This window comes from Nicotiana tabacum, chromosome 1 (assembly GCF_000715075.1).
Source record: "Nicotiana tabacum cultivar K326 chromosome 1, ASM71507v2, whole genome shotgun sequence".
NCBI lineage: Eukaryota > Viridiplantae > Streptophyta > Magnoliopsida > Solanales > Solanaceae > Nicotiana > Nicotiana tabacum.
The window spans coordinates 75,021,768-75,044,676 of NC_134080.1; the positions used below are offsets into that span (position 1 = coordinate 75,021,768).

Below are 22,909 nucleotides of genomic sequence, written 5' to 3' on the forward strand. Positions count from 1 at the left end.
ATTCTCTGCATTTTTGGTTTGAAACTATTCAAAATTTGGCTGGTCTGTTGGATTTTTGGTCTTTCATTTAGCTAGAGCCCTTGAAAACCATAAATTCTTGTGTCCGAGTAAGAAATGGTCTGAGTTTTCTAGGATTTCAAAGCTTATTTTGGGAGTTGTCTAGTTTTGGGTCTACTGTGCCTTTGAAGCTGATTTTGCTGTGATTTCATCCCCTACTTTGAGTCTGCTACTGTTGTTGCTTCTGTCCTAATCTCAACTTAGCTTTTCATTCTTTTGTCTTGCCATTTGTTACCAGGTACACATTCCTGGACTATACTAGATGTAAAGCAAGTTTGAAGCATGAAATGAAAATGGATGTTCAAAAGCATGACATCGAGTATTCCGTTTATAGTCTAATTGTATTTCCGTGAATTACCTGGTGATTTATTTCTAAATTTACAATATTTCCTAATTGCTTTCTAGTGTAATAACTGAGTCCCTGCTATTGTATCTAGCCTTGGGCTGCTGGGGTATGGACTTGATTTAGTTGAATAACATGTGAGCTGAGTGGTGGTGCTTGATTCCAAGTTAATTTTGTGTTTGTTTGTTACTTGCTGGGTTTAAACGACTTCCAGGTCTATTGTGTGGCTAGTGAACAACAGAGGTGAAAGCATTAATTGTCTGATGTTGGGAATTCTGTTGAAAATCCTGGGTTAAGGTTTAGAGTTCAATAGAACTGCTTGTGATTAATTTTAGGACTGTATTCAATTGAAAGTAGATCGATTTTGCCTCCTTGTCATCAACACTTGAATCTATGAATAATATTTTCTTCAGACTTGTGATTTAACTTTGTAGTATTGGGAGTCTATTTCCCCAACGAGTATACTGTTATTCTGAGCTTGGGAATTTTAAAATCATTTTGGAAATCAGAATTGATTGAGCATAAATGTAATGTTGTCTGTAAATAGGGATTATTTTATCATATATTGCAGGAGCTTAATATTGTTAATCCCATTATACCGAATTTTCCCTTTTCTCGGCAGGCTTTGCTTTTAGTTTGGGCTTTAAGTTGAGCCCAATTGCATTCTCATGTCCCGTTCAAGTTATTGGCAATTGGCCATTGGACCCCAGCTGGCTTAAACTTGTTTGACAATCAAGCCTGGGTTCTGTTGCTAATAGTTATATGGCTTTCAAATTTCATATTAGTTTAGTATAAAAGTAGATCATAAATTCAATTAGTTTTTTATAAATTAACTAGATTCCTTAAATGAATTTAAGAGCATGCTATATTGAGGATAAATAGCTTATGGCCCTTTAAGGTTTAGTTTGGACTATCGTTTAAAATCAGAATTGGGGCGAGTCGTGTCAAATAAATCACAAGATGTGTGGCCCGCATTTAACTATTTCTTTTAATCCTTAGAACGCGAGGCGCACCATTTAGCAAATTTTTCATGGCCCTCACAAAGTTAAAACGCGTAGTTGCTGTAGGCGCGTTCTTTTAATAATTTGCCTTCTTAAACTCGAGTGCGCATTTATGTGACCCAAATCCAAATCTCAATGATGTTAAAATATGTCAAAGACCACGGGTGCATTTATGTGACGTGGTTTAAGACGTGTTTTAATAACGTTGCAATCTTCCTAAAAATGAATAAAAGCGTTTAAGGTTGAAAATGCACATAGGTTTGAACATGTACTAAAATCAGATAATTAAGCCGAATATAATAGTTGAGCGACCGTACTAGAACCACGGAACTCGGGAGTGCCTAACACCTTCTTCTGGGTTAACAGAATTCCTTACCCGGATTTCTGGTTCGCGGACTGTTAAACATAGTCAATCTTTACCTCGATTCGGGATTGGAACCGGTGACTCGGGACACCATAAATCTCCCAAGTGGCGACTCTAAATCTTTTAATAATAATCCCGTTTCGATTGTCACTTCAAGTTGGAAAAAACTCCCCTATATCACCCTTCTCGGGGGTGTAGGTAAAAAAGGAGGTGTGACAGTGCTCGCCTTGTTAAACAAGCTCAAAGGCGTTTTAGGTCGGACTTGGTTCCCCTGATTGAAACTGAAGTTTACAAACTCATTGAAGCTGGATTTATTCGGGAAGTTAAATACCCAACATAGGTTTCAAGTATTGTCCCTGTAATGAAGAAGAATGGCCAGATTCAAGTATGCGTTAACTTCAGGGACCTAAACAATGCATATCCCAAAGATGTATTCCTGCTTCCTATTCCAGAGCTGATGATCGATGCTACTACTCGTTATGAGGCAATGTCTTTCATGGACGGTTCGTCGGGCTATAACCAAATTCGCATGGAACCAAAAGATGAAGAGCTTACTGCGTTTCGCACCCCCAAGAGTATTTATTGCTACAAGGTAATGCCTTTTGGCTTGAAGAATGCTGGTGCTACTTACCAAAGGGCTATGCAAAATATTTTCGACGATCTTCTCTACAAGAATGTCGAATGCTATGTTGACGACTTGGTGGTGAAATCAAGAAAGAAGAGCGACCACATGAAAGACTTGAGGATGGTATTTAAATTGCTCTGGAAGTACCAACTTAGGATGAATCCGTTGAAATGTGCCTTTGGAGTTACTTCTGGAAAGTTCCTTGGTTTCATTGTCCGCCATCGAGGGATCGAAATTTATCAATCCAAAGTGGATGCCATTTTGAAAATGCCTGAGCCTCGAGATATCCATGAATTGAAAAGTTTGCAAGGAAAGCTAGCATACCTTAGAAGATTCATATCAAACCTGGATGGGAGGTGCCAACCATTTAGTCACCTCATGAAGAAAGGCATTCTTTTCAAGTGGGATCAAGCTTGTAGCAATGCCTTCAAAAGTATCAAAACCTACTTGATGAAGCCTCTAGTTTTAGCAGCTCCTATACCAGGAAAGTCATTGATACTATACATTGCGGTGCAAGAAAGGTCTGTTAGAGCACTGTTGGCCCCAAAAAATAGTGAGGGGAAAGAAAACTCTCTTTATTACTTGAGCAGGATGATGACACCTAACGAGTTGAACTATCCGCCAATTGAAAAGTTGTGTTTGGCGCTAGTCTTCTCAATTCAAAAGTTGAAGCACTACTTTCAAGCTCATGTTGTCCGTTTTGTTTCTAAAGCAAATCCCATCAAGTTCATGATGTCAAAACCTGTTCTTAGTGATCGACTAGCAAAATGGTACCTCTAATTTCAACAATTCAAGATTTTGTACATCCCTCAAAAGGCTGTAAAAGGACAAGCATTGGCAGACTTCTTGGCAGATCATCCGATACCTGATGACTGGGAGTTAACTGATGAACTACGTGATGAGGATGCAATGGTCATTGAAGTTCAACCTCCATGGAAGATGTACTTTGATGGTGCTGCGCATCGTGGGGGAGCCGGGGCTGGCGTAGTACTTGTCACTCCCCAAGGTGAAGTCTTACCCTACTCCTTCACCTTGACACAACTCTGTTCCAACAATGTCGCTGAGTATCAAGCATTAATACTTGGGCTTGAAATGGCCGTTGATATGAAGCAATTGCAATTGCAAGTCTTTGGTGACTCCCAGTTAGTGGTCAATCAGCTTTTGGGTAGTTACGAGGTCAAAAATCCTGAACTACGCCCATATCATGATTATGCTAAAAAGTTGATGGGGTGGCTCAGTGATATGACTATTCAGCATGTGCCAAGGAAAGAAAATAAGAAGGATGATGCTTTAGCTGCTCTAGCTTCATCATTAGCCCTGCCTGACCAAGTGCAAGTTACTATCTGCCAAAAATGGGTAGTACCGCCGCCAAATGAGGCTGAAGGTGAAGAAAACGAACTCAAGCATCTTGTTGCTGTTTCTGAAGTTGAGAAAGAAGAATGGCGACAACCCATTATCGACTACTTATGTTATGGGATACTTCCAGAAAATCTGAGGAGAAGGACTGAAATCCGTCGTCGTGCACCTCGCTTACTTTACTACAATGATACTCTATACAGAAGGTCGTTCGAGGGAGTACTCTTGCGATGCCTAGGAGAAGAAGAAGCTCTCCAAGCTTTACAAGAGGCACATTCTGGGGTATGTGGGTCACACCAGTCTGGACCAAAGCTCCACTTCCATATAAAAAGGATAGGATATTATTGGCCAACGATGGTAAAAGATTGCTTGGACTACGCTCGAAGATGCAAGGCTTGTCAATTCCATGCGAATTTTATTCATCAACCTCCTGAAATATTGCACCCGACTGTTGCATCCTGGCCATTTGACGCTTGGGGATTGGATGTTGTTAGACCACTGCCAAAGTCCTCTGGTGGGCACCTATGCATATTGGCCGCAACTGACTACTTCTCAAAATGGGCTGAAGTTATTGCTCTTAAGGAAGTAAAGAAGGAAAATGTTGCAAGTTTCATCCAAGTAAACATTATTTATCGCTTTGGCATTCCTCGTTACATAATAATGGATAATGGAAAGCCATTCGATAATAGGTTGATGAACAAGATTTGTGATCTCTTTGGCTTCAAGCAATGTAACTCTTCGATGTACAATGCCGCCGCCAATGGTTTGGCTGAGGCATTCAACAAGACTCTATGCAACTTGTTAAAGAAAGTCGTCTCCAAATCCAAACGAAATTGGAATGACCATATGGAAGAAGCTCTATGGGCATATAGGACGACTCACCGCACGCCAACACAGGCGACTCCTTATTCACTCATTTATGGAGTCGAAGTCATCTTGCCACTTGAGCGTCAAATACCTTCGTTACGACTGGCTATTCAATAAGGGATCACTGATGAAGAAAATGCTCGACTTTGATTAGCAGAGTTGGAAGCTCTTGATGAAAAGAGATTGGAAGCTCAATAGAGTCTTGAATGTTATCAAGCTCGATTATCTCGCGCCTTCAATAAAAGAGTTCGCCCGAGATCCTTTCAAGTAGGAGATCAAGTCCTCGCCGTACGAAAACCCATAATTACTTCCCATAAACCTGTAGGGAAGTTCACTTCAAAATGGGATGGGTCATATGTCGTACAAGAAGCTTACTCAAATGGGGCTTACAAGCTGGTTGATGTAGATGGTATGAGGATCGGCCCTATCAATGGCAAGTTTTTGAAGAAGTACTATCCTTGAAGTTGCAACGCTCCTTGACGCACGAGCCTAAACTGCATGTTGCTACACTCCTGGCCCACATGAGTCTAAGCTATGTATGTCCCAAAAAAAAGAGTCCGCTAGGTTGAAAACCTCGAAAGAGGCGGCTCAGGCAGAAGTTAGGACATCAAAAAAAAATCCGCTAGGTTGAAAACCTCGAAAGAGGCGGCCTAGGCAAGAAAAAAAAACTCACCCATTTCGAAGTATGGAATGACTTGATCCTCTTCACCGAGGTACGTAGACAGCTTAGGGTTTCATTCTAAGTTCAATCATATGAGTTCAAAATATACATATTACCCAAGTCATTCTTCAAATGAGATATGATGGAATATGATTCACTTGATTGACACTTGAAAATTGGGTGTACATGTATTCTTTCGTTGAACTCTCCATCTTATCTTGATGGCTCAGCGGGAGCAAGTCCTCTATGTCAAATTAAGGTCTTTGATGGAATGATTGTAGTTTCTTTAATAAGAAGTCTCCGATTTTAAATCAAGTTGATTTTTTGCCAGGTTTGTTACATCATCAATTTGAAGTGTTCAAACTGGCTAGTTCTTTAAATTAAATCTGCAAGCATGTCAAGGCTTCGAATCCATAAAGCACTAAAAAAAGTCAAGAACAAAGGGGAACATTAATGAGAACACACAACATAAAGTGAAGCAAGAGAAGTTTTATTGCTGATGAGAACATCTACTAAACAATCAAATGCGAGAAGAAAAAACAACAACAAATAAAGTAGTGTTTATAGCCTAATCTAAGCACAACTTGTAGTTGGCCAAATATTTGAGCATAGCTTCCAAGTATTTCTTCTTCTTCTTCAAATCGGCCAAGTCATCAGTAGTCAACGAGACAGTGCAACATGCATCATACTCCTTTCTAATAGTTGAGGCTCCTAACTTGGCTTCTTCAACTTCTTTCTCAGCGACTTCTAAAAGGGCTTCTAAGTTCTTCTCTTTTTCACGGAGCTTCTCTATCTTCTCTTTCACTGTAACTAGGGAATGGCGGATAAATGACACCTCTCTAACCTTCTCTTCTTCTTCTTCAATCATGGCATTTGTAAGGTGTACCTCAACATCTGATATTGCATTTTCTTCAGCCTTCTTAGATAAATCCGAGCGTGTCTTGTTATATGAAGCATCAAGCTCAAAAATGGACTCTAATAGGTTTCTCAAAGGGGAAATATCCACATCATCCCCACCCATTGCCTCAAGGATCACTTTAGTATTTTCTTCAAGCTCAGATACATTGTCTGCAGTGTTGCCTTTTAGATTACGTTGAATCGAAGTCCAAAGCTTCAAGATAAACTCCTTTCGGATATCCAAGACAACCTTCTTTCCATCAAAAACTAAAGCTGCAATTGTTGGTCGTTCACGCAAATCAGAGCCCAACTTCGCCCTGATTCCATCATGAGAAATAGAAGTTGCCTCTTGATCTGCCTTGGATGTGGAAGATGATTTCTGTGGGTTCGGTCCTGCTATAGACTCACCACTATCTTGTGGCCTTACTCGTTGCAACGCTCCAGTGTTATTAGCCTGAAAAAATGATAATAAATAAATAAATGTAAGAACACTTCAGCAAAGCCATTGGGGGCCATGGATAACAAAAAATAAAAAGTTTATGTTTTCCTTTACCTTCTCGTTCTGAGCTGTTAGTGTTCTTGAAGGGCTATCAATGCTTTGGACCTCTACAACCCCTTCTGGGTTTGGCCTTTTCTTTTTCCAACATTGATCTCCTTTGATGCTATCATTCTCCTCTTGGGATAGGCGCTTGTTAGAGACATCAACGACTACACCAAATTGAATAAGACCTTTGTCAGCTGGAGCAAGGATCTCATCTCTTCGAATTTCTTTGTGTAGCATGGGTCCGTTGCCTGCGCGCATCTCAACAACCTTAAACTGTAAAGCTGGAAGCTTATCAATCACTAAGACATCCTCATTGCGGTCTTGAATGGTATTTGTGATGGACTCAACAATATTCATCAAAAATGGTAAGTGGTTTTCAAGAAGGCTTCCATGTGCCCTTGCCCACCAAGATCTATAGTTAGACGATGTAAACTTCTTCATGTTGGACCCAAAAGGAGGAAATACTGCCCTCGACTTAGATCTAGTCAACACACAAATCCACGCAAGTCTTAACCCTTCTTCTAATAAGGCCTGACGAAAATCTTGCTCCAAGAGACCAGGGGTATCTTGATAAAAACCAAATTGGCGGCTAAATCGATGAGGGTTGTAAGGTTCAATAATAAAGTTGACTCCATCCCTTAAAGGAAGATAATTCGAGCGAATACTCATAAAGAAATTTAACTCGGACTCATCTGCCTTACCATCGTCATAGTAGTGGTGCGGACCAGATCTGCGGGGCATTGTCGAAGTCCAAATGATATTTTCTCCACTATGAATACGCTTCCTTGCTTCCTCTTTCCTAAAATATCTAGCAACACCTTGCCATGAGAGGAACAACTGAACCCTTTGCATATGGAAAATGAGTCTTAAAGTATTGGGCTAACCAACCATACACATAATGAGCAGGAAAGCAAGTTTAAGCAGGATCAAGCAACGAGCACTTTGAAATCTCGTTCAAACCCTTATATATTCTGGCTAAGACTGGGACTGCAAGGCTGACTCTTCGCTTACAAGCAAGTTGACACGCGATCTTAAAGGTCCTAGGACGAATGAAGTCACCATCTTTTGAAGGAAGCACAAAAATACATAACCAACAAGATAGAAAAGCAGCCAAGTATGTCTCATCTTTCTTGTCATCCATAACTCTTAGCTAACAGAATAAAGCTCCTTCAACAGTCGACCAATTAATTGCATCCTCTATGACCCTGGTAGGATTGTGCGTTGATTTCAAACGAGCAGACTTCTTTTCCTTCCTTAAAGGAGGCTGAGCATACTTCATTGTCTTCCTGCACCAGAACTCTACCCATTTTTTCGCATAAACCTTTGGATCATTGCTATCTCCCTCTCGGAGCCGATGGAAGGCATTAAATAAATGCTCACAAGTCAGGGGAAGAACCTTCTCCCCTTGTCGTACGTGCATGTAAGCTCTTCAACATTTGGCACAACTTCCTCGTAAGGAGATCCTGTTATAGGCAAACCACCGATCTTATATAAATCCCAAAGTGATATAGATAGTTCTCCAGCAGAGGTAAGCAATGTGTTGGTAACAGGGCACCATGCCTCACATAAAGACTGCATAATACTTGTATTACGATCATATGTGAAGAGTGAAGCATATACGGCGTCATAAATTCTTGCACCCTCCAATGACAAGCGACACCTACTTAAGACGTCTTCTGCCCATTCCCAGTAGCCAGGAACGTTATGAAATTCACCGCCGAACGACAAATCATTGCCCCAATAAGTTTCCTTGTTAATAATTCGACGCCCCAAACATGGTAAGGTACTCGCAACATTCCGAGCATGATGAGTAGTGGTGCAAAGCATCCATGTCTTGGGAGGACAACTATTGTATTCAAGCGTCCAGTCTGCCAAATAAGGTGGATCCCTCAAAGGTACCCATGAAGTTGCAGCATATTGGCCGATTAGTGACCTATCAACTTGTAACCTTGTCCCCTCCTTGCTTCCCTTATGGTCCGAAATAATAAGGCATGGCGAATTAGAGGAAGAAATTCTTGAGTCTATGAAGTAAACCATGTTTACACTACAAAAAGAGAGAAAAGTGTTTATTAGCACTTAACTTAGAAATGCGATATTCATGGCCTTAAATTCATAATATAATGTGCCATATCTTAAGACTAATCTACTAAGCATGAAAAAGGCAAAGTTTTTTGGCTTGGACGGTGTAATGGTCTTTGCCATAGATAAAGAGAGTCAAGTTTTCAAATAAAGTGAAGTTTTTGGCTTAGACAGTGTAATGGTCTATGCCTCAGATAAAATGAAGTTAAATCTTCAAACAAGATGAAGTCGTTAGCTTAGACCGTGTAATGGTCTTCGCTTAAGACAATAAATCTTTGGCTTGGACGGTGTAATGGTCTTTGCCATAGATAAGGAAAGTCAAGTTTTCAAATAAAGTGAAGTCTTTGGCTTAGACAGTGTAATGGTCTATGCCTCAAATAAAATGAAGTTAAATCTTCAAACAAGACGAAGTCGTTAGCTTAGACAGTGTAATGGTCTTCGCTTCAGACAATAAATCTTTGGCTTAGACGGTGTAATGATCTTTGCCTAAGATAAAGGAAAATCTTTGGCTTCGACGGTGTAATGGTCTATGCTTCAGATAAAATAAAGTTAAATCTTCAAACAAAATTAAATCTTCAAACAAACGGTGTAATGTTCTTCACTTCAGACAAAGTAAAATCTTTGGCTCAAACTGTGTAATGGTTTTCGCCTCAGATAAAGTAAAATCAAATCTTCAAAATAAAAAAATATATCTTTGGCTTAGACGGTGTAACTGTCACAGATAAAGTAAAGCCAAATCCTCAAACAAAATAGAGCCTTCAGCTTAGACGGTGTAACTGTCTTCGCTTCAGACAAAATAAATTTTTGGCTCATACTGTGTAATGGTCTTTGCCTCATATAGAAATAAAGTCTTTGGCTTAGATGGTGTAATGATCTTTGCCTAAGAAAAAGTAAAATCTTTGGCTTAGACTGTGTAATGGTCTAAGCCTCATATAAAATGAAGTTAAATCTTCAAACAAGATGAAGTCATTAGCTTAGACGGTGTAATGGTCTTCGCTTCAGACAAAGTAAGTTTTTAGCTCAGACGTGTTATGATCTTCGTTTCAGATAAAATAAAAAAAATCTTTGGCTCGGATGGAGAAAGGGTCTTCACCTGAGATAACGTAAAGTCAAATCTTCAAACAAAAGATTTGTAAGGCTCTCCCACTTAATCTATATAAAGTGAAGAAAGGTAGAGAAATAAAGTACTACATGTCATAAAAAGGCACTAAGAGGAGTTTGGCATTCACCTATTGTGCGATTTAAAAAAAAAGAGAAACATGAAATAAAGTTTGTGATAAAGTCCAAGCATATCTTAATGTTGGGTGTTTCTCGCATAAAGGTATTGAAAGTACATAAATTGACGTGAGTGATATGAAAGAAGGAAAAGTAAATAGAACAAAAATGGTATTGCACTTGATATTAAATTGACATGCTGGAAACAAAAGGTGAATAGTACAAAAGGAAATAACATTGTACTGATATTAAAAGTGACATGAAAGAAGGAAAAGATTACACTTTGGAAAATACAGAGAGCTCTCCAACTTTCTGAAATTGCTGACAGGAAATTTGCACGGTACAAAAACAGTGCTATGCACCTCTATTTATAGGGATGAAAATTGGGTAAATGGCTAAGTCCTACATGGAAATGGATATTGTCATTGGATCCTAACCAATCTCAAAAGATACACATAGCAAGAATTCTAATTTGATTAGGAGATAACAAAAAAAAAACTCTCCTGGATAATCTTGAGCAGAAAGTTTATCAACAATTTTAAATTCTTTTAGTTGTGGATTTACACTCCAATTCAAATATGATCCGTAGAAGATTCTAAATTTATCTTGCACGTGAAATGATGGAACTACTTCCTAGCATCATATATATATATATATATATATATATAGATTCCAAATTCATCTTGCACGTGAAATGGTGGAACTATTTCCTAGCATCATAGTATATAAGTTTAGTCAATATATTGACCACGTAATTCCTAGACAAATTATAGTTTGCCTCATGTGCTTGATTAACTTGTATTTTTTTTTACTAGTACTTAAAGCCAAATCGTGAAAAAATTGCAAAGTCTATACCACGATAAGTCTTGAAGTAGGGGGCATTTGTAAGTATTTAAATTTTATTGAATTTAAATTCATAAAATAATTTGGACCATATTAAATTCAAGACATTAGTCCAAATAAATATTGTGGCTAGTAAATTGAGCTAATTATTAAAAACCAATATATGTGTTGGGCTAGTCCATTTAATTGGACTATAAATTAAATGATAAGCCCACTTCAGTAGCCCAAGGTCCAAATGGCTATTTGCCCGTCTTAAAGCCCAGGCTCGTGCCACGTGTCAAGTGATGTGGCAATCCAAGTCAAAAGAACGAGCCAATAAAATCATGCCATGTGTCAAGTGATGTGGCAATCCAAGACAAGTAAATGAGCAATGAAATCATGACATGTGTCACGTAATGTGGCAATCCAAGTCAAATAAATGAGCCAATTAAATCATGCCAAGTGTCTGGATGGTATTGGTCAGTTCAAACGGACCAATCAAATCGCAGAGCCATACCACTCCCTACAACTATAAATAGAGATCTTCATAAAGCTAGAAGGCACCATCAGAAGTTATAACAAGAAGCAAGAGAGGGCCCGTAGATCAAACGCCGTAAATTTCTCTACAAGTTTCAAGCTTCAAGCAATCAAGTTCAAGTTAAAGAAATCAAGTTCAAGCTCAAGAACGAAGAACGAATCAAGATCAAGTTCAAGCAGTCAAGCTCAAGCTCAAGGACAAGATCATCGTTCGTGGAAACAAATAGAGATTCAAGATCAAGCTCAAAGACCCTTGAATTTATTTACTATTGGAAGAAAGAATTAGATGATTCATAGAGATTGTAACACTCAAAATATTTGAAATCAAATACTACGATTGTTGCGATATTTTCGATTTTAATTTTATTTTCTCGACGCAAATTTATTGTCTACAACACATAAATAAATAAAATTGAATGATTTTTTCTTTATACGTTGCGTCTAAATTATTTAAATACATTATTATGCGTTACAAAAAAAGTGCTCGATATACGGCTGATTACTTGGTTAGTGGAAGCCTTTCACAGTAAAAAACTAAAAACCCCCTTCCTTTACAATGGTGTTTCCAATATATTTTTGACAAATATATTTTTCAAAATAAAGAAAATTTTGAAAGCTCAGTCAAATGGCTAAGGAAACTGAAAAGTTCGGCACCTGAGCCTGAAATCGGGTCCGAACTTGGATCTAGCCCGTCTGTCATGTCTATTTTAGGGGTAAATATTTTACCCTAAGGTAAAGCAATTAGGCGGGAAAGTTAAAGCCCTCAAAACATCATTTTTCACTCTTGCAATAACAATTTTCTCTCAAAATCCGATTTTCCTCATCAACTTATCGGCGACCAGCGGTTTACGACGAAGGAGAAAACGACGTCGACATGGAAATAGTAGTTTTTGCGCCGGAGTTGACGTCGGAAATGGAACTCGTACGTTGTAGGCTCCGTCAACGGTGGGAGTTAGCCTCTGTTTTAAACTTTCTCAACGTAAGATTTTAGCATTTTCAGAAGTTAATATTTTTGTTCTTCCAGAATTGCATAGTTGACTTATTTGCTTGCTTATATACACAAAACAACTTTATATATCCACCTAATGAGCGTGGATAAATTGTACATGTTACACGCAAGGTTAGATGTGGCTAAGATGCCACTCGGTTCGATTTCTTTTCGTACTTGTACATGTACATTTATACACGTATATGTTTAAGGTATTTGAGGGTTTTGTGGAATGTGGATATATTTTTGTGGTTAATAAGTTTTGAGTTTCTGGGTGTGGTGGCTTCAATCCATATGTACCCATATGGGCCTGACAATGGTGATGTGTTGTTATGATGGTTGTATGGCCTGCTAAATGAGTAGTATAATCGTTTGTTTCCTTTGTATTGTATAATGTTGGGATGATTTTTTTTGATTACCGTAGTATTCGGGCCATCTTGCGCCCACCTCTACTAATCTCACGGGTACTTGCTACTTCCCACCAGCACAGATGCTAGGTAACTCTGTTCATAATATTGGGATAGATTTTAAGTTATACACACTGACAATGTAAAGAATTTTACACCATCATTTCAATTTAAGTGGATATAGTAGGTTATATCTTTATTTTTCAGGTTAACCATATCAAGCTTGCTATAAAGATTTACCTGTTGTTGTACGTTAACTTGGTCTGATAGTATAAAAATTTTATATACTGACAGTGCAACAATAACAACAACTAAGCCTTAGTCCCAAACAAGTTGGAGTCAGCTATATGAATCTTCACTTCTCTATTTAAGCTCTACTCATTCTCTATACATTGACAGTGGAAAAAACTTAAAACTCTGTTGGGATTACTGCAATTTTTAAACATATACTTGTATAAACAGTGAATGTACATTTTGAAGGTACTTGAAGGTTTTGACCTGCAACTAACAATTAATGAAATTATTTATTATTGCTATGTAAGATCACAATGACTGTTGAATGTTGATCTGACAGTGGATATAGTTTGGCGTTGAGTGTAAAATTGCATATGTGCATTTGAAACTTGCATAACTGGGTTATACGAGCTTGCCATTTTCCTTTTGATACTTGTACATGTACTATAAAGGCACTCTGCTATTTATACCTGTGTACATCATATAAATGTGTTGAATGTTTAGTTTGAAGGTACTTGAAGTTCTTTTTAAATGTTGATAGGTTTTTGAGCCGGTGCTCAAAATCAAATTGAAAATTTCAGCCGAGGAGATAGAAACAGCCCTCATTGAGCCAAATGATACTCTTGCTCAGCTGCATATCATGCTTCTGAAGGTTTGGCTCATACGTTATCTTTATTACTATTTGTGTGCATACAACTATGTGTTTGCACTTTAATTTCCACCATCTTTTTGATCTAGTAGTACCTTTAGTTCTGTAATACTACTTCAAGGTGGCTTTAAAGGAGAGAATGCACATAGAGGATGCCAACTGTCTTTTCTTACACTAACCTCAAGATTCTGAACATCCATGCCAAAAATAACTTCAGAATTCATGAGCAGCCCGGCACAGAAAGAAACTAGACAAGGTTACTTCCCATATCTGGTACACCATTCCAGCAGGCATTTTATAGACTATTTGGAGGAAAAGGAACCATAAAATCTTTTATGGCAAATATGAAAATGTAATTTGCCTTAAGCAAAAGTTGTTATCTTTTTGCCCTTTGGTGCAATATGGTTTTTGCAACTAATGTAGATGCCATGCTTGATTTCCTCAGCTCACTATTCTTCTTGTGAGGTAAATCCTAAGATGTAAACGCACCAACAGCACCTTCTCAATGCTGGTACACAACAATAATTTTTAAATAAAAATAAAAATGAGAGAATGATGAAGCTGTGAGTTTCACTGTGATAAAGTGAGTAGTTAGAGTTGTAAAGTTGTCCATGTACGTCAGAAGAAAGTATTGCTGCTGGATTTGAAGTTCAACTACATGCATTAACTTGGGCATGCTAAGATCAACTATGCTCTTTCTTTTCTTTCAGGTTGCTTCCCATGTTGACTACCTTATGATTCTTAGTTAAGTTTGTTGCTTTCTATAAATTTTAGCTGCAACTAACAACCAACAAAATCCTTTTAAGTTTTGGAAATGTTCATATGTTAAGCTTATACTAGCCATGAAATCCTGGGCTGATATCAGACTGAGTTATGATGGTGGTTATATTTTCTAGGGTCTCTTTATGCTATGTGCATTCAGCGTAGATCTGTATATTTTCTTCTCCATGCATGCATTTCTGATCATCTTGATAATTTGTCTGTTTAAAAAAAAGAAAGAATAATCTGATTTTTGATAAAAATTGCCGCAATGATCATGTTCCCGGAGGTATGATAAAAAATCGGTTTACTGAACTTGTTTCTTTTTGACCAACTTGATAGATTTACTTGTCATGGAATTGAAAAAAATTAGTAAAAGTTGGAGCAAGTAATCTTGTCCCTTGAGATATTACAAAGGAAAAATGCATTTTTCTCTTCACTGGATGGGTTTGTATAAAGTGTCATGCATGTTGGGTAGGGGTGGGCATAAAATCCAAAAAAGCAAAAGTAAGACCGGATCGAATTAATCCGGTATGGTATCGGTTCTTCGGTTGTTCGGTATTAATTCGTTATAGAATTTTCAAAAGCTCGGTACTTCGGTACGATTCTCGGTATTGAACTTTCGATACTTCGGTATACCGAAATATGCAAGTCAGGTAGAATAGAGGTCGATGCTATTAGCTTGATGAATTCCTCCACATTTTCAAATCCAAAGGCTATTGTTGATTGGTGGGCTGAGGATTTAACTGTCCTTAGAATTGATTTATTCCAAAGGGTTCTAATTGCTATGATGGCTAGGAATTGAAACAGTATGCACCTGGACCAGTCTATTCGCAGAAATCCCTTGGAAGTTTCGTGAGTCTTCTTGAATTTGGATTATTTGGTTAAAGAAAATAACGAAATTAGTGATCTTTTATGTTAATCAAAATTGAACACTTAGCTTTCTCTCAATGCTTCTCCGAGCTGCAATATCTAGAAACCACAGTTGCTTGTAGGGTAGATTCAGATGAACTGATCTTGTATTCTTATATGATTCCTAATGAATTAGAATTCACCACTTTTTTGTTCACAAAGACTTGGTACGATACCGTAACCGTACAGAACCAAACAAGAAAATACCGAACTACTTTGGTACGGTATTCGGTATGCACAATTGATAAACGGAATACCGAAATACCATATCGAAATTCTTAAATACCGTACCAAAGTACCGAACGCCCACCCCTAGGTGCAAATATTTTGATGACTGGGTTGACAACCATTTTTTTCTAACGTGCAATGCGAGCTCTATACTTTTGAGGCTAAGATTTTCTTAGGATACACACTACTAAAGAAAAGACATGGAAGTAAAACTTTGTACTCCAAGCTGTTAATTTGATTTGATGAGATGAACACTGCTTGATTCATGCAGACATTGTCGTTGCTGACTCGGTATTATAGATAGCATAGCATGACTTGGGGACTGTATCATATGGCAGCCTGGATCCTTAAAAAGAGTCAAAGCAGTTTGTAGTTCAGACCGCCAATTTCATGACTTTGCCTGCTGGGCGCTGGCATAAGATTTTCCTAGACAATAGACAGACTCTTGAAAGATAAATGATAAATGGGTGCTCTGAGTGATGATGTTGATAGCATTTCTGCCTTTTCAGAGGATACGATTAATTCATGCAATTGTACATATGCTGATTGGTGACGAAAAGTTGCTAGCAACATTTGTTTATCATATGATAAGCTACATAACAACAGGAACTTCCAAAATAAATAGCTCAGACAAGAGTCTTTAGAAATTTCTAAAAGGGGAATGTACACTAATCACTTTTAAAAAATTTGTAAGTTGTCTTAGGAAGGTGAGCAGTGCATTTTGTGAGTAACTATCCGATAAACTCTTAGTTAATTTTGCTGTTAAAAATGTTTGTCCTACTTTTTTTATTTCGATTGCCCCAAATTGTTGTCCACTTTCCTTAAACCGAACATTCAATTGCTTCAAAGCCCACTTTATATCTTTCATCTTTATCCTCTATTATGTTCATTTACTATATAAAAGTCAAACTATGACTACCCATTTTTCTCAACAAATGCTAAATTTGTGACAAGTCAAAAGTTAGCGAGAGAATTGGGACAGAGGGAGTCGTCTAAAGTTTTATGTCCCAATCCCAAATTTATCTTTAAAAGTACCCACTCTATTTTCAAGTAAAATAATCTCATCCCTTCCCGGTTGTAAGAGACATTCTGAAATTATAAACTTGCTAACGTATTTATATTTTTTGTCCTGACTTTCTTTTTCTAACATGATTTGCATATTTCTTCAGGGGATACCTCCTGTGAGTAAACTACTGAAAGTTTCTAATGGATGGGTGATAGCATTAAGCAAGAAACTTGAAATGTGGTGGCCATGGGTAGGTGATTCTAGCTTTTGACTGGTATGTGTTTGATTCAAGAAATGAAGATTTCATTCCATTCCTTTTGGCATTTCATTGCAGGTTGCTGAAGGGACTTTTCCATTGACTGCAAAAAAGGGGTACCATATTTCTCTCCGTCTTTCTTCCCTTCCCAAGAAATGAAACTGCTCTGAAGATTAGGTTTACTTTGATGAGAGATGTCTCTCATTCAGCTTCTGTTTCTATTTTTCAGAGAGGAGATGTCCACATACAAGGCGCTCGACCCAGCAGTTCGCCTGCTTATTCTTAAAGCACTTTGTGAAATTCGAGCTGATGTATTGCATCTGTGTTTCCCTCTCCTTGAATTCTGTGATTTTTTCTAGTGCTCACTCTTCTGCATCAACATGCAGCAATAGCAATCAAAAGTTGGATGAAACCATATATGCTGTTGATTTCTCTTTAACATATTAATGAATGCTGCTTTTAATGATTTCGCATTTATCGTTTGTCTTTGCAGCAAGATGACGCCATATCTTACATTAACCATGAAACTAAAAGTAAAACTGATGCTTCTGCTTTCCGTAAGGAGAAGCTTGGGGGCAATGGAGATGAAGTTTCATTCTGGTAAGTTCTGAATGTGTAACATTAAGCTATGCGAGTATGCCTTTGACAGCTCGACATTTCGTGACAGGTATGATGGGAATGAAACTATTGGTCATAGATTATACAAGGAAGTTTGTCAAATTGAATCCATCTCAAAGGTAAAGGACAGGAAAAGCATATCAGCTATCACTTCTCAGTGGGAGACACTTGCTACTACGTTTGAAGAATTTCAAAATTTTGTGGTAAGGCAACAATTCTCTTTCATTCCAAACGATTCAACTTTTCAATAGTCGTCACATTCCTGTTGCTATCAATGATAGGAAGAGTTTTCATCAAGTCAAGTTAAATGGGAAGCTGATGTGGGCAAGGCTGTTGAAGCTCATGCTATTCCTGCTCTTCAGAAAATTCAGAGGGTTGGTTTCTTTCAGACTGTTTATACGAGTTGTCTTATTTCTTTTGGTTCTATAAGCTGAGGATTCCAAGGAAATTTATGCAGAAATATTTCTGCTTTCATCATGAGCTCCTGATGCATATAGATGTTTTCCTTTTACAGAAGAAAGATATGGCTTTGAAGCGACAGCAAAGAGAGCAAAGACTCGTAGAAGGCTTAAGAAACCTTGCAGTTCCTCGTTCTTGCAGGATGCGTAGGCCAGTCAATTACAGATGCGGTATATATGAATTTGTTTTGTTAATCAATCTTTTCTGATTGTATCATTAATTCCCTCATTGATTCCATACCTTAAGACAAATAAAGTTTATCTTGGGCCTGAATTTCTGTGACATATTTGAAATTTTAGGGAGTTTTATTTCTGGAAATTTTAGTTTCACTTTTACAGAAAACGTAAACATCTTTATCATTGGAGGTTCTTATATTAGTTCATCCTATTTCCGTAAGTTTAAAGCATGGTTTTAGTACATGGGATTGCCTATTTATGAGATGTAAGCTTCAAATCATGTTAGAAGATATCAATGAGACTTTTGTATGAGCATGGCACATAGGGAAAGCATGGAGACCTTGGGAAATATTTGCAGCATAATTAGATAGTATATAAGTCCAAATGATTTTCTGTTAGTGTTCCAAACTGTGGATGCTTATGCAAGTGCAAATTCATATGCAGATGATTTTGATAGAGCAATCAATGAGGCCATACAAGTAACAAAGTAAGTCTTACTAGTATCTCATTGCTTCTTCGTATCTTGGGTGATATTATAGGCATTGTCACAGTTTCTCCATGTCACTCAATCAACTACACTCATCCAACACAAAGGCTCTGTTTTTCTCTCTAGTTTGAAAATATCTTATTATCATAGTTGGTAAGTTCTTGAAAGCTGTTAAAATGAGGTCCTGCTGAATGATTGGGCCATGGAGGTAACCAGGTCATTAGGTTGGAAACTTCCAAAATTTCCTAGGATTAATTGCTGAATCTGCAAGCCTGTCCCGCTTGAAATGTGAATCTAATCACATCGCCTTACACCATGTGATGCCTTGTCATTTGTGGAACATATTCTGACACTAATTATGATCAGATCATTTGCATTGCCCCAAAATTTGATGAACTCCTACTGAAGCCACCTCAGGATCAATGCCTAGTTTCATGCTCCCTTTTCCCGCTACTATTCAAACCTACTTTACTAATGTACCCCACTTAACTGCTTGTATCTCAATTGGCGGTATCCACCCATATATGAACTCTTGTCAACAAGAATGAGCTTTGCTTTTATGGTGCTTTTGCATGATCTGAGTACAAACTCTCTTCTAAAGCATATTTGAACACTATGAAACCACCTGCAGTTGCAGTAATGGTTCAGAGTTACCATTTTGTTTTGTTTTTTTCTTTTAATTGTTTTTCATGTCAAAGCTTGTTTTGAGTTTTGACTTGAATCATTTCATCTACATCCCAAGGCTAATTTTTCTTCCATTCATGACACAACTATTTTTATCCATTTCGGATCATAACCTTGGCTTACTGGCAAATAATTTGTGGTTTAGCAAACGGAAGGGAATTGAAGAACCAACAAATGAAACTCAACTCAATGAGCATGTGCCTAGGAATGGAACTAATTCCCTGGATTCCTCTCCAGCATCTAACTCCATAAGCAGTGATGCCACAGACAGTGAAACTGAGAGTGATGAGCCTCAAGGAAGCAATGATGACGTTGATGATACCAGTGATGAGGTTGATGAAGCTGATCTTGATGAAGATGATACTGACTCAATGAAAGAAATTAACATAGCTGGCAACAGAAAGCAGTCAATGAAGGAGAATAGTCGCTTGGACTATAGGCCAAGCAGTTGTCGCTACAGTAAGCGGCTAGCTGGAGTTGATGGCTTTGCTGTTCCAGAAACAACTCATATGGGTGCGAAAAATAGGTTGAGGCAAAGACCTACTGTTAATACTGCTGCCGAGTCTGTTGTCGTTCCTGATTCAGAAGATGAAAACTGATCAGGACGCACTTGCAACAGGACATGCCATTAGAACCGATCTCTATTTTGGTACAGTTTGGTTGATTATCCTTCCGAGCCAAATTAGTACGGCTTTTGGAAAAGCAAACCGGTTGTTACCACCTTAGTCATAATTTTGCATATATAGTAATAGTGTCTGTGAACTTAGGGAAGGCAGAAAGTGTAGTTGTTTTGGTTCAAACAGTAACGTAGTTAATGCTTCATTACTTTTCTGTAAAAGCAAATCAGTTGTCACCACCTTGGTCATAATTTTGGGTATACGGTTATCTAGCAACATGGCTTCAGAAAATTGTCTGTGAACTCATGGAAGGCAGTAAGTGTAGTTAATGCTTTCATTAGTTTTTGTAAAGCCATGTGCTTTTACGCATTGTTGGTTGCCAGTTATCTGCGGAAGGAGTGTTTCCTGAGCTTAGGCTTGTTGCTGAATTTGCCTTGCACACACTTTTAAGGAGGCAAAAAATAAAAGGAAAAGAGAAAGGACGATTCCATTCCACCACAATTATCCCATTCAAGTAGTTTTTTGAAAACTCGTCAAAACATAGGGAGTTATTTGGAATGTGTGCCTTGAACTGAAACTGCACTGATTTTGCAAATTTAGATAATTAATTATGCTCACTATTGTTTATTCTCTTTTTTTTTCCGTCAATAGGACTACTTTGATTTGGAAGAGAGAAATTGAAAGACTTTTGATTCAAAGCTTGAAATTAGAGGGAATCTTTTGGACCTTTCTCTTCAAAAGTTTTTTTTTTCTTTAACAAATTCAACTTTTATATAGTAAATCAATTATTTTTAATTAGCACCAGGGCTATCAATAAGAAAAATATCTCCTCCAATTCCATGCAAGGAACTAGATGATTACCCAAAAAAATGAGCAGATCAATGCATAGTAGTGACTTCTCTGAATAGCTTATAAATTTATCGTTTAATCTATTTAAGAAAGCAATAAAATAGCATACCTTTTTTTTCTCTCTCTCCAAAAATGCTAAAAAGGCTAGGCCCAGTACTAGGTTGGGCTAGATTATTAAGGCCCAATTAGATCCCAACAGACCCTAGCCCATTCAGTATAAGATGGGAAATAGAAGCAAAGAATGAGGTGTTAGGGTTCATCAGACGCCAGCAACAATACAATGAGACCCCTGGACGAGCAAGAAACGACACAAGTCTTCGAAAAGCTACACAAATTCGTGGGAAACAATCTGAAGAACATAGTCGAGAACCCATCTCACGAAGGACCCGACAACACTCCCGGTCGCTACTGCTTCCGTCTTCAGAGAAACAGAGTCTACTACGTATCAGAATCGCTGGTCAAACGAGCCACGAATATAAAGCGAGACAACTTAATTGCACTTGGAACCCAGATAGGAAAATTCACAAAAGGAGGTAAATTTCACCTGACTGTACAGTGCTTGGGTATATTGGCAGGTCACTCTAGGCACAAAGTGTGGTTAAAACCCACCTCTGAGATGAGTTTTTTGTACGGTAATAATGTATTGAAAGGTGGGGTTGGGAGGATTACTGAGAGCATTAGCGAACATGATGGAGTGGTGGTGTTTTCAATGTCGGATGTGCCTTTGGGTTTTGGGGTTGCGGCGAAGAGTACGCAAGATTGTAGGAAAATGGATCCAAATGGGATTGTAGTTCTTCATCAGGCTGATATTGGAGAGTATTTGAGGATGGAGGATGAGCTCTAAATTAGATTTTTGCTTAGTGTTTTTGTTTGTGTAATCCAATTGGGCGTCGTTGTATGTTGCTCAGTATGAGTTTTTGGCATTGTGTTATCACACAACTTCTATATTATATGGTATAATTGTTTACTGGTGAAATCATTTCTTCCTGCTTAATTTGTCTTGCCTTAATTATTAGTATAGTTCAATCTACCATGTGATATTGCACGTCTTTAATTTTAATTATAAGAAACTTATAGTTTTAACAAAATGCTGTCCGGACTATATGTTCATCAACGCAATAAATTGGAAAATAGCTTTAAATTTTGATGGGAAAAAAACAAGAGAGGTATAAGCATCTTTTTCCTGGAGCACAAAATTTTGGGATTCCAGTGTATAGTGTCTTTCTTTGTAGAAATGATGTGTAAATGGATGTGGCTACACATAGCATTACTCTGTAAGCCTGTAGATCAAGATTCAGCGGCACAGGAAAAGCTGCAGGTTTTTTTCCAGAAAATGCAATATATTTTTGTTGGATAGTAACAGGGGAGATATTATACTTTATTCAATTAAATCTTTTATCCATTGCTTGGAGTGTTTGGTTGGGTCTGTATCTGAAATTTTCTGGAGCAAACCGTACCGAAAATGACCGCCAAAACTGCAGAGCTAAATTATCAAATATTTGCTGTATGAAGATGAATCCTCGACATTGCAGCTTCTGATTAAAAAGATTTACTTGTGATAAACAATCCAGGCTGAGTCATGGTCAATCTATAAAGGGCTTTTTGTTGGTTCAGGTATTTAGGTGGAGAAGGGTAAAAGGGCGGACTCAATATGTACCTGTTAATGCATAAATGACTGCCAATTGTTTCTAAGTAGTAACTGTTATTGCATATGCAATGACCGCCGAAACTGCTAAATAAAGAGCAATGCTAAATTATCAAATGTTTGCCGTATGAAGATTAGAATGCATTGTCAGTCCAAGCTGAGTCATGGTCAATCTATAAAAGGAATTTTAGGTTTTTGGTCTAGTTGTAAACGCGTAACATGTGATGTTTGTTAGGGAGGAGTAAAAGAGCGGGCTCAATATATATCGAATGTGCGCCTGTCTTAAAACATAAAAAAAAAAAAAGTAAAAGACTTTTTATTACTGTCTCATTTGCCATTGTGTCACAGTTGTACTGCATTGCTGCTGATACAGTTCAGCTTCCTAGCTATAATTTGGACCGTGTGACATATGAAGAGTAATAGTAGTTGATTGGGAAAACTGATACTTAGGAGTTAGGACTTTGGAGTTTTTGAGTAAATGATCACAATGGTCCTTAGGGGTCGTTTGGTATAATCCCGGTACTAATTTATACCACATAAAAGATGAAATAATATAATGCCACAATT

The 22,909-nt window shown here is 37.8% G+C and overlaps 2 protein-coding genes across 2 annotated transcripts; both read left to right on the plus strand.

The window, feature by feature from the left end:
• Nucleotides 1-11,989: 11,989 nt before the first annotated feature.
• LOC107796515 (DDT domain-containing protein DDR4) lies at nucleotides 11,990-20,185 on the plus strand. The gene is made up of 11 exons (XM_016619300.2): nucleotides 11,990-12,347; nucleotides 13,539-13,649; nucleotides 16,715-16,801; nucleotides 16,886-16,923; nucleotides 17,037-17,118; nucleotides 17,301-17,407; nucleotides 17,475-17,628; nucleotides 17,707-17,799; nucleotides 17,940-18,054; nucleotides 18,505-18,547; nucleotides 19,377-20,185. The coding sequence occupies exons 1-11, from the start codon at nucleotides 12,243-12,245 to the stop codon at nucleotides 19,828-19,830; spliced, it is 1,389 nt and encodes a 462-aa protein (XP_016474786.1). The 5' UTR covers nucleotides 11,990-12,242; the 3' UTR covers nucleotides 19,831-20,185.
• A 742-nt stretch (nucleotides 20,186-20,927) lies between these two features.
• On the plus strand, nucleotides 20,928-21,673 carry LOC107796512 (uncharacterized). The gene has a single exon (XM_016619297.2). The coding sequence runs from the start codon at nucleotides 20,978-20,980 to the stop codon at nucleotides 21,539-21,541; it is 564 nt and encodes a 187-aa protein (XP_016474783.1). The 5' UTR covers nucleotides 20,928-20,977; the 3' UTR covers nucleotides 21,542-21,673.
• Nucleotides 21,674-22,909: the final 1,236 nt, after the last annotated feature.

Excerpts from the sequence above, each read along its gene's own strand:
- LOC107796512 (XM_016619297.2), top strand. The coding sequence starts at position 20,978 with ATGAGACCCCTGGACGAGCAAGAAACGACACAAGTCTTCGAAAAGCTA.
- LOC107796515 (XM_016619300.2), top strand. The coding sequence starts at position 12,243 with ATGGAAATAGTAGTTTTTGCGCCGGAGTTGACGTCGGAAATGGAACTC. Across the intron at positions 16,802-16,885 it reads TTGAAATGTGGTGGCCATGG|GTTGCTGAAGGGACTTTTCC; the intron begins GTAGGTGATTCT and ends ATTTCATTGCAG. Across the intron at positions 17,119-17,300 it reads TTTGTGAAATTCGAGCTGAT|CAAGATGACGCCATATCTTA; the intron begins GTATTGCATCTG and ends TTGTCTTTGCAG.